Source organism: Synchiropus splendidus, chromosome 11 (assembly GCF_027744825.2).
Source record: "Synchiropus splendidus isolate RoL2022-P1 chromosome 11, RoL_Sspl_1.0, whole genome shotgun sequence".
Taxonomy (NCBI): domain Eukaryota; kingdom Metazoa; phylum Chordata; class Actinopteri; order Syngnathiformes; family Callionymidae; genus Synchiropus; species Synchiropus splendidus.
Genome location: NC_071344.1, coordinates 5,426,274 through 5,437,058, shown reverse-complemented (window position 1 = coordinate 5,437,058; position 10,785 = coordinate 5,426,274). Strand labels below are relative to the sequence as shown.

Genomic DNA, 10,785 nt, shown 5'->3' with positions numbered 1-10,785 from the left:
ATTCAGCATATTCTCATTTGCTCTCCATCATCATGAATGTTCTGGTTATGATAACACATTGTAGCCAGGAATAATGCATTTAACCAGCGTTATTTGTATCAATCCTTTTTTTTTCTAAATAATCCTCTTCAGAATATAACTAAAACTTGTGAATGAATGGAAGACAGAGTCTTGTCAAAGCCTCAACTCTGCTGGATTTAGGATTTTTGGTTGAGACTTCAGATTACAGATTATTTATTATGCAGCTCAAACAAAAATATATTATTTGACCTTATGATTCACTGTGCTGCACTGTGCATATAATTTGGAATGAATTCAGTAGTTTCACTCTCACCTCCGCAAATTACTATTTTTTTTATTTATTTCTTAATTGTGGCAGCAATTGTTGTTAAGGTTGCCCTTTTTATGTAGATATTTTAAGCAGAAATATGAATGTCTGAATCTGGATGAACTGCAGGTGAAAGATTCTCAGTCCACTTTTGGTCCACTTTACAGTAGATCAACTTCATCTCACCAGCAAACTTCATAAGCCGCTACAACTAGTTCACAGTGCTGCTCAATAACAGATATGAGGCATTTATTTTTGATTTTTGAGAATAATTTAGTGATGTTCAAGCGGGAGATGAATGAAGGGTGGAAAACAACGGAGCTGCTGCAGAATGAACAAGGGTCACCCCTGAAACATTTTGAGTCCCCATGATCATGGTGTCTTGACAAGAGGCTCATGTTTGCAGTGTCATAAAGACTGTACGGTCATGGAGGGCGACACAGGTGTGTGGAAAAGCAGGAACTTCCCTGCGTCCTGCACCCGCCTTCCAGGCCCCTGACTCTCGAGCACCTTTTGTCCCCTCTCCTCTCCCTTCAATCTTTCATCTATTTTTCCTCTGCCGGTGTTGTTTTCATTTCTGTCTGCCAGGGTTTTCCCCATGCATGTCTTTGACTTTTCCATTCCCTCCCCCGGGGGGATCTCGGTCTCGCGGCTCACAGATATCTGCCAGTTGAGAAACATTACAACTATTGCAGATGTTGAAATGTTGATCCCGTCCCCTTTTAGCCCCAGATTACCACCAGCCCGAGTCCGCGGCACGTCGCCGGCCTCCTGGCCGCGCAGCAGCGGGCAGCTGTTTCTGTCCATTGAAGGGCGGCGGAGAGCGAGAGGCCCCCAGCACCGACAACCAATCACTGCTTAAATCCACGCTGATGTGTAAAGCCAATTAGAAGTCAGGATCCAGTTGCAGAAGGAATCTGATTTAGCACGGTGGACTGACTGAGACATTACTGAGACCGAGCCGGGCTGTGGCCATTACTGAGGCTTTATGAGGGCACTGGGATTGCATGGGAAAAAAAAGAAAAAAAAGAGAGAATCGCCGCTATTCTTTCACGCCATTTTCTCACCGTCTCTTTACAACACGACATTAAAGGTCGAGCTAAATAACAACGCCCGGAGATCAGACATCTGTCAAGTCTATTTGATTTTATGTCGGAACGGAAAGAGCTTTTATAAACTAACCTGCACATGTGCCTTTCTCACTCGCTCTGGATTTGGACCTTGAAATGAAAGACTTGACATCCTACTATAGAGGGTACAATGGCGAGGTGAGTCACCCTCCTGTGACATCATGGACCTGGGAAGTTCATTTGACACAAGGTGGATTTAGAATTACTGGGGATCAGTGGGTGACTTGGATTCAAATCTGGAAATGCAACTTGCGTCCGTGAACTACGGATATAAAGATGAACCCACTGATCTTATTCTTTTTATACCTGTTTCCCAAATTTTACAGTCAATTTTAATATTTGAATGATCAAATTTAAGTTGAAACATATAAACAACAGGGAGGAAGTTTTTTTTTAACTTCAATTTTCCGTCATATTCTTCTTTTTTTCTGGAATTAATAAATTGCATTAACATCCCAGGCCTATTAATGACTGAGTATTCCGTCAAATATCAGGAGAGATCAGAAAAGAAGCACATCATTTTAACATATATCACATGTATCACATGTAATGAGATTGAGATTCACTATTTCTGTTTTTAAAAATGGTGACAGTCATCAGAGAGACCTTTCAGCTGCTCCCTCTTCAACGCACCTATTAACAATTATGTAAAAAAAATAAAATAAAAAACATCAAAGGACGGGACACTTGGATGAGCATGAAATGAAGAGAGAGTTGTCACTTGGCGGTGTATTCTACAGGTGGTTTTAATTGGTACATCAGACTTTCATCCAGGCAGAAAACGGTCTCTCACGATGAATCCTCCAAAGCAGGACAATTTCATTGCCGTGCTATTGCAGCTCTTCATTTTTTTTCTCTGTGTTTCTTGGTGTGATTTCAGTAGAATCTAGGGTCCAGATAACTTCAAGTTCATTACAAAATAAAGTCTTTGCAATAAATAAATATATAGCTTTATATTTATACTTTATATGTAGAAAATAAATATATTGTACATCTCATAAATAGGATCACCCATATGTACCCCTCAGCTGCTTGCATTTTTAATAATGTTTCCGACGCGCGGAACATCACGAGTCTCACAAGTCTCTTTGTCTGTACAGAGTTCCGCTCTTCATCACTTGGTTCTGTCGTGATGAACATGTGAGTCAACATTTTTCGCTAAGTGCTTTTACATCCCCCACATTCGCTGGAGAGATTTCGTCCGCCACTTTTGTCGAACAATGACATTTGTACGCGCCGAAACATTCGGTCTGACAGTCTCAAACTGCCGACAAACGCGGATGCAGCGGCGCTCCGTCCTCTCATCTGTTTATGTGCCTTCTCTTCGGTTATGAACTGTGTGGTTCTCCACGTACACACAGTCTGCAGTGCTTTCCATCTTTGGGTGCAACTAAAAGTGATGGCTCAAAAACCAACGCTCTCTCCGACGCCTCACAAAGGAAACATGGCAGCTGACTGGACTCTCCTTTGGTCTGCATCCACAGTGGTTTCACAGAAGAATCTCCTCTCTGAGGCGGCGTGGACTTACACAAACATGTTTATATCAGTGCTGGTGATCCAGACCTCCGGCGGAGTTGAGGGTAAACAGTCTTCAGCCAAATATCCGCGACTCTCCTTCCCGCTCAATTCCAGTATAAGCACCGGGTCACCTGTGCTGGAAGTTCTCCCTGTAGGACTGATGGATCTTCTCTATCTCCACGTGCCGGGGTAGAAAGTGAGTGAGCTTCTGGTGTTTCTTAGTCCTGCCGCCTTCCCTCGGCGAGCCGTCTTTGTTCAAGGCCACGTAGTAGAAGCGTCCCGTGTCCGTGTGCTTGTACAGGGTGGAAGCGTAGGTGTTGTACCAGTTCTCCTCAAACTGCTCCCTGAACACACATTCAGCCGTCAGCTTCCGCTGTGGAGACGAAAAGACACATATTTTAAAGGCCCTGGCAGATGTCTGCATCACACGACAAGTGAACCACAGAGGCTCATGTGGGCAGGTGCTCAATATGACCACAGGCAGATCCTCCTCGAACCTTCTGACCTTTTCTCTCAGACACCAAGTGAACCCACTACACACACACACTCGCTCACTCAAGTCGTTTCCTTCACTTGAGATGCCTTTTCGGAACAATAGCAGTTACCGGAATTAGGTCGGTTGACTTTGGAGAAGTCAACGCAAAAACAAAAGAACAAGTTACAATTTGATTTTCAGGGACGTCTGATCGGATTGTACGATTCCATTATAGTGTCACCCTCTGGGTCCATAAAGATTTGCTGCAGCGCCAACCTTTTCTCACTCCCATGGTACAGCCCGCACGGGTCAGACGATGGGGAGCTCTCTCCACAGAGTTACCTTGGATGTGACTTGGTATCTATACAAGTCACATCTGACTTACGAGCGGGATCGGTTCCGACCAACCGGTCGTAAGTCGGATATCCGACACGAGGGTTATAGGTAGCACTGTAGTGGTAGATGGCTGTGTGAGAGTGAGATGCTGGGATACTGTGCTGCCGTAACTGGCGTATGCGTTGCCGGGCTGCTACGTGCTGCGGTGACATTGAATAAAAAAAAAAAAGCATCTGCTGGCCGTGGTCGTGGTCAAGTTGAGCAGGTCGTAAGTCGGATGTTACTTGTAGAACCGTAGGTGGCTCTCCTGACTGAAGGCAGCATGAGGGACCGTATATACCAAGTGACAAATCGCAAAATTCTGAGTGGAAGGATGGATAACGCTAACCGCCACAACCCCCCTTTGTTTACGCAACACGCTACCCACCCTTTATCCGGATATGCAGCGGAAGCCTCAATTGAAAGCCTCATACGTCAACATGGGACACTGAACGCTGCCTTTTGCATCAACTTAAGACGCAAAAAAACACTTTCCCAATGTCAGGATTACGCCATGGGAATGAGACTATGTTTCGGTAGCTCTCATTTATAGTGAGTACCCGGGACACTACTGCCACCTGCTGTACCATTGTGCTCAATGCTATCAATGACATTCCAGACATTAAAAAGAACAAAATAAATACATGTTAGGTCATGTAAGGGGCAAAGTGAGCGACTTAGCTCGGTGTCTCACTGGCACGGTTTGTTCTACACGTTTAGTCAGCCAATATTAGCACTCGTAAGTGTGACCATCATACGTCGTGTCTAATCTGAGTCTTTGTTCCAAATAATATAAAGATTAGCACTTTTTAGCATAAGCCCAGAACAAGCTAACTGTCGTGATGAGTCAAAGTGCGAGTAAGATCTTATTGAACCCAAAGACCCATGATGCACTGCAGCAGTTTGCATCATGAGGTTTGACTCAAGTTTGTGTGGCTGTAGCCTTGAATTCAGAGGATCGTATCATTTAAACTGTACTTCTATGAAATTCTTGCAAACACTGGTCCCAGTGGAAGTCCATCCTCTTCACTGCCACCCGCCTCCTTCCTGTTTGGTCCTGCTCTGCCTTTGTTTTGACTCTCACACCAACCTTCCTGATCTCTGTTTTAAAGCAGCGCCGCTTTTTATTCCAGCGGCAGTTTGGTGGATAGGCTGTCACAGGCCGGAGCTGTTGTCTGTAAACACAACCTCGGGGCCACGTGACTGGAGCAAACCCATCGTTTTACACGCACTCAACTCATCGGATCAAACGCTCGTCATGGTCCGGCAGTTTTGGGCACGGAGGCATCCGTCTCGTTGCTGCGCCGCGTTACTTCCCCCTTTGCACTTCCTGGCCTCCCAGGTTCAGACAGACGTGTCTGCATGGCCTCCCCTCTCAGTCAGGTGACTCAGTCAGGTGTGCAATTACCCCCTCTCTTCTGGAGTGGGTGCCTCCCACTGTTGCCCGCCCCCTCCCCCGGGGTCATAGCTCCAGGAGGCCAGATAGCGCGCAGTAACAATATCTGCACTTTTCACAGAATGGCTGTGCTTAAAAGTAGCCACCTTCAGTCAGCAGACCCCCCCCCCAGGTAATGCATTGGGACACCTGATACCTGTACCCCCACATGCTCCCCCTTTTTCCTCTCGCGTCCTGCTTCTGAAAGGCAGAACAAAGACACACACTCCTCATATCAGAGTCCTTGTTCAACTATCTCCTTGTTTTGTCTCAGACTTCTTCCCGTCTGCCACCACAAAATCAACCGTATCAGCGCAGCCATGTGGTTTGACTCACCGACCCATAGAGTTCTCCTTTCTCATTCATGCCGAGGTAGAGTCCAGCGTCCACCCCCCTGATGCTGACCAGCCCCACCGCCAGGCTGATGAACTCCAGGATCCCTGAAGCCAAACACACAGTGATCAGGGGAAAAATATGGTGCTCTCTTTCCTCATTCAAGGAGGATGCAGGTCTCAACTCCACACTGAGAGGCTGTTTTTATGAAGTTGATCTGATCAAGACCAAGTCTCGTTCATTTCCCAAGATGCCTTCTTCTTTTGTCGGAACCTCACTCAACCCACTCTCCATACGGAACCTTTCTAGGGCCAATTTAAAATAAAGCACAAATGGAGGAATGGACTTTTACTTATGTCTGTCTCTGCACTAACAACGTAAGAGCGTAACGGTGAATTTCTCCTTTGTGAGATCAATACAGTCGATCTTATCTTATCATCTGGACACCCTTCATTACGGCTCCTACTTCACAACTCCTTCCTCTTAGGGAGGCAAAAGCTGAGGCCTGAAGCAAGACTTGTTTCTAGCTCGTATTTCGTCGCACCCTAAAAATGACATTAGACTGTTCAGATTTAAGATCAAACTTTCTGTCTTCTATTCTCTTATGCACAAGGATGAAGCCAAGAATCTTCATATCACATCTTAAACGAAGCGGATCTCACTTGCTTGGACAAAACCAAAACTAGGATCCCAGTTTTCTAGGTGTGGCCGTGTAAGTCATTTGAAATTACAGCTTGTACACGACGCTACAAGCTTTGGCTGAAAACAAGAACAACAAATAACACATGGTGATTTATCTGCTGCGGCAATCCCCAGAAGGAAACGCTTCCAGTCGATCATAATGTTCGTGGTGTCTCGGAAACCTCCCACTCTGGCAAACACCGAGGAATCACTTTTGTGAAGCTTTGGGATACTTCACGGGCTGCTGACTCACGGGCGGTTACAAACGCCGGGAAAGCAGCGAGCAAAAGAGAAGCCGGTGGCTGGTGGGGAGGTTGCTCCGAGAGGATCCCTCTCACTCCGCGAGCGATCGGAGCTGAGGGGTGTTTCAAGTCTGTTGAATCAAAGCCACGCTGTTCAGAGACAGCGCGCTCGCGCCTTCAAACTGAAGCCAGACAGCAACAGCGGACCGCCCGTCCCGGTAAACCGGCCGCTTTTGGCTCCGCGTTAGGCGCTGTTGTCCCACTTATTATTCCCGCCAAATGACTGAGCGGACATGAGGCGCGAGACGTCTCGTCGTGCGCGCGCACGGTTGTTGTGCGGCGGTGGGAGACACCTGCGCCTCCCCCCGCGCGCGCTGGGATTAGCCGCGCGCCAGGTGACAGTGACGTAAAAGGGACCGTCGTCGTGGAAACAGCCCCTCCATGAGGGCTATTTTCAAGTTCTAAAGGTGAAATAACGAGTGAAATATAAACATTAACTACTCCTCATTGATAATCACTTTAAACAGCATTGAAATCCTGCGCTTTCGTGAGGTCAAAGTTGGCCAAATAAACTGCAGGAAATGAAGGGAATGAGCAGTTGGAGCGCTCACCAAATCTGCTGTGGTCCTGTCGTGTCCCGTGTACAGTTCCATTGGGGAAAATCTCCAGCTGGAAGCCGGTCCTGCAGTACAACTGCCGCCGCCTCAGGATCCCCTTCAGGTGCCCGAAGTCCGTCGGCGACCCCCGCTGCAGCCGCCCCTCGATCTGGCCCAGCTGCTCGTTCAAGCCCACGGGAGACTCCGGTACGGGCACGTTCCCCAGTGCAGGAAAACTCTGTAAATCCAAGTCAAACGTCCCGAGAAAACTCCCGACCTCCGCCATTGTGTGCACAGCTGTCAAATTAAGCGACGGCATTTAAAAGTGTTCGCTGATTCAAGGAGGGGGGAGAAAAGTTTGTGCAAGTCCGACCCATACACGCCAAAAAAAAAGACGCGCGACCGAGCAGCTCCAAGTCCGCTCCGATTATAGATGGTCCTCAGCTGGTGTCATCAGATTGATTTCTCTGTTTATCACATGGAAAGACTGGTATTATATACATGCTCCCCACGCATTCCCACATTGGATGTTCAAACCCAAGCCACGCCTGGCTGGCATCCTTTCTGACGCGCGCCACTGTGCGCTCCGACTCCTTCTTCACTCCAACCTGTCAAGATAACGCGCGGAGAACTCGCCTCTTCCCGCAAAACCACGGCTGTATCCTGTCGTTCTGGACAACTTGACTCCAGTGGCTGTGGTCCGAGGCTCCGGCCGCTCAGCAGAACACTATAAAAAATATATATATATATATCTTGTAGTCCACCTCAGAAGGACGAGCCATACTTCACTGCCTTTGAAGAGGCAGAGGAGGAATTCGAAAGCAACATTTCCCGGCAATATTATCAGAATTTCCTGAGCTCCAGCGTCCAGCCGTCTGCAGAGAAGTTTCATGAGTTTGTCCCACCGCCCACAGTCTGAGTCTGAGGCAGGTGCTTTCTTGCACCTCTCTGTCAGTGCTCCAGTTAACCAGCAGCTTCACCAGTTGGACTTCAGGCAGGGGGAAAAAAAGGTGGTGATCCGGTTTGCAGCTTTGTACTTTTATTAAAACGAAAAAAAAAAAAACTTTTCTACAGTTGGGAATTTTGTCAGACATGCAGCAAAGATGCTGTTGCCCTGTTGAATTCAATTCACATGAAATTAGAATTTAATTGCATTGATAAAATCCTCCTTAAAGTAACATTTGGAACAGATTAAAAAAAGGTAATTCATCCATGAAGTGCTTGAGTGCGATTAAACATGATTAAAAATGTTACTCTATTGGCACCTCGAGTTGTTTAAATAAGTAACATTTTTAAATAAATGTGAAAGACAGGCAAGCTCGGGGAGTCAACATGAAAAGTACGTATTGAAAAGCAGAGAACTGCTGTGTCCTAGTAAAGGAGTCTACGTTTGACTGAGTAGTGGAATACTGAAGGCTCAGTGTAGACTGTATATAACAAAATAAAGGAAGATTGCACCGCTTGGTTGGTTGACGTGGAATAGGGAACACTGCAGCCCAGTGGCGGGAGGCCTTCACAGCGGAGAAATAAGCTTTTATTTTGTGATTTAAAATGTGAAGGATGAGAATGAGGTCCGACTTTCTTTAAGCTTGCTTGTTAACTTTATCATGGCTTCAGACATTATAGATAAGGAGTGTTAAAGGGGCCAAAATGTGTTGTTATTGTCAGAACAGTAAATAAAATTGGAAAGCTGAGAGGAAGTAAAATAAAATGATTTAGAGCGGCTGGACCTGGAGTTTAGCTTACTTTAAATAGCCCAAATATTCGGTGTCAATTGAGTGAAGCAGTAATGTTTTGTGTTATAGCAGTCATAATTCTTATGATTCAGCCAGTAAGGTCAATGAAAAGACGTAGGGTCGACACCTTGTCCAAGCTAATTCATGCTTTTAAACAATGCATTTAAAAAGCTCTGCCTTTCCTCATTTGCATAGCAAAGCACGAGGGCACATAGTTGCTTCCAGCCTGGTTGTAAATCAGGCACCGGTTATGATATAATGGGGATTTTGCATCTGCCGGAACACAATGTTGCAACAGGTCCCGTCTTGTTGCGACGACGATGACAAGACGCTCACCAAGTTAGCCGTCTGTGGAAGGCTGTTAAACCAGCAGCGCAGTTTGAGTATCGCTGCTTGTTATTTTAGAGCCCTTTCAAGTTGTTTGTGGAAATCCCGTCCCGAGGGGCAGCACTCACCTCTCCCACCAGGACCATTGTTCTTCCGTCACTGTCGCAGTCTTGATTAATATTTGCAGCTACTTGCTTTTTGGACTAATCCCCGGCCCTCTGTGGCGGCGGCCCATTTTGGGGCAGATGTGGGGTACAGTATGACTGACCTTTGGCTGCTACTAATTACGCCACAATAAATCTTAGGGGTGTGTCGCAGCAGTATTGAAGTCAGAGGAGGGACAGTGGCTTTCAGCTGGTGCGGGATATGAAAGGTGGTGGGGGTGATGAATGCCCCGGGGCCTCCGCTTGATGAATTGGGGCACAGGGGTTGACCGAGGAGTCAGGGATAGTGGAGCTTTGTGCGAGGGCCCTCGCTGCAGCCCAGGATGAAAGGGGAATTCGTCTCAGTTAAAGGCTGCAAGAAGAGGGATTACAGTAAAGAGAGGAGGGCAGAGTGAATGAGAGAAATGGATGCAGGGTAATAGAAAAATAAAAAGCAACACCCCCCTGCTTTTCTTCTCCCCTCTAATGATGTCACTCTCTTTTACACACCACTGACATCCATCTCGCCGGCCCTCCACTGTTTGTGTAACATTCTCAACGTAGTTCATTTTGATTTCTTTTTTTTTTTCGTGGTAGCTATTAGAAGTACATCTGTTGTTGGTCAAATATATTTTATACTTGACACGGCAGATTTATGGCTGCAGACACACACACACACACACACACACAAGAAAATCCAGAGTTAAAATGTTACCATATGCCGACAACCTGCCGCGGATATAGCAATGAAGATAATGACCTCAAGCCAAGGGCTTTGATGTTCGGTGTCCCTCGAGTGCGCAGAGGACCAAAATCAAAAAAGAAGTTACACTGAATGTGAGGCTAATAAGTGCCTCACCTATTTATTTGGATGAGTGTGTGTCCTGAGGAGGGGTCTGCCTGGTCAAGCTAAGGTGATACCTTACACAAGGAGACATGTTTTTGATTCCATTATGGCATCATGTCGGCTTTGAGTAAATTGTTTGACATTTTGGGAAATAGTTTACTTAAATAACGCCTGCGACTCTCAAACAGATGAAAGCGTTTTAGTGATCTGGAGACCGTCCAGAAAATAGGTCACTGAATACCCAAATATGAAATGTCCGTTCAACTGCAGTGTTTGTGCGTTGGCTTTAGCTGAGCCGTGCTTCCGACGTGGGAACGCTGTGGCTCTCCGGCCTGACACTGGAAGGTCTTTGGTCACGCACCCTGGTCTCTCCTGTCCAGTTCCCAGAGAGAGGGAGAAGAGTGGGGATGTCATCTGTTCTTATTTTACCTTTTGTCAAGCAGCATGTGGAAAATGATCTTCACTGTGAGTTATTTGCAGAGCTGGATTCCGTGTTATTTCATTCCCAAGCAGAGACATAACAGAGAGGGTCTCTTCTTTCATGCAGGTGGTCCTTCGGCCTTGTTCAAGGGCGCTGTGAGCGCCGGGGCAGGGGCGGGAGTGGGCTGGGAGGGGGGTT

At 46.6% G+C, this 10,785-nt stretch overlaps 1 protein-coding gene across 1 annotated transcript; it reads right to left on the bottom strand.

Annotated features, from left to right (window-relative positions):
• Window positions 1-2,290: 2,290 nt before the first annotated feature.
• fgf16 (fibroblast growth factor 16) lies at window positions 2,291-7,542 on the bottom strand. The gene is made up of 3 exons (XM_053878696.1): window positions 7,129-7,542; window positions 5,598-5,701; window positions 2,291-3,349 (listed from the first exon to the last, which is right to left on the bottom strand). Exons 1-3 carry the CDS (start codon window positions 7,430-7,432, stop codon window positions 3,104-3,106), a joined length of 654 nt encoding a protein of 217 aa, XP_053734671.1. The 5' UTR covers window positions 7,433-7,542; the 3' UTR covers window positions 2,291-3,103.
• Between the last annotated feature and the right edge of the window lie 3,243 nt (window positions 7,543-10,785).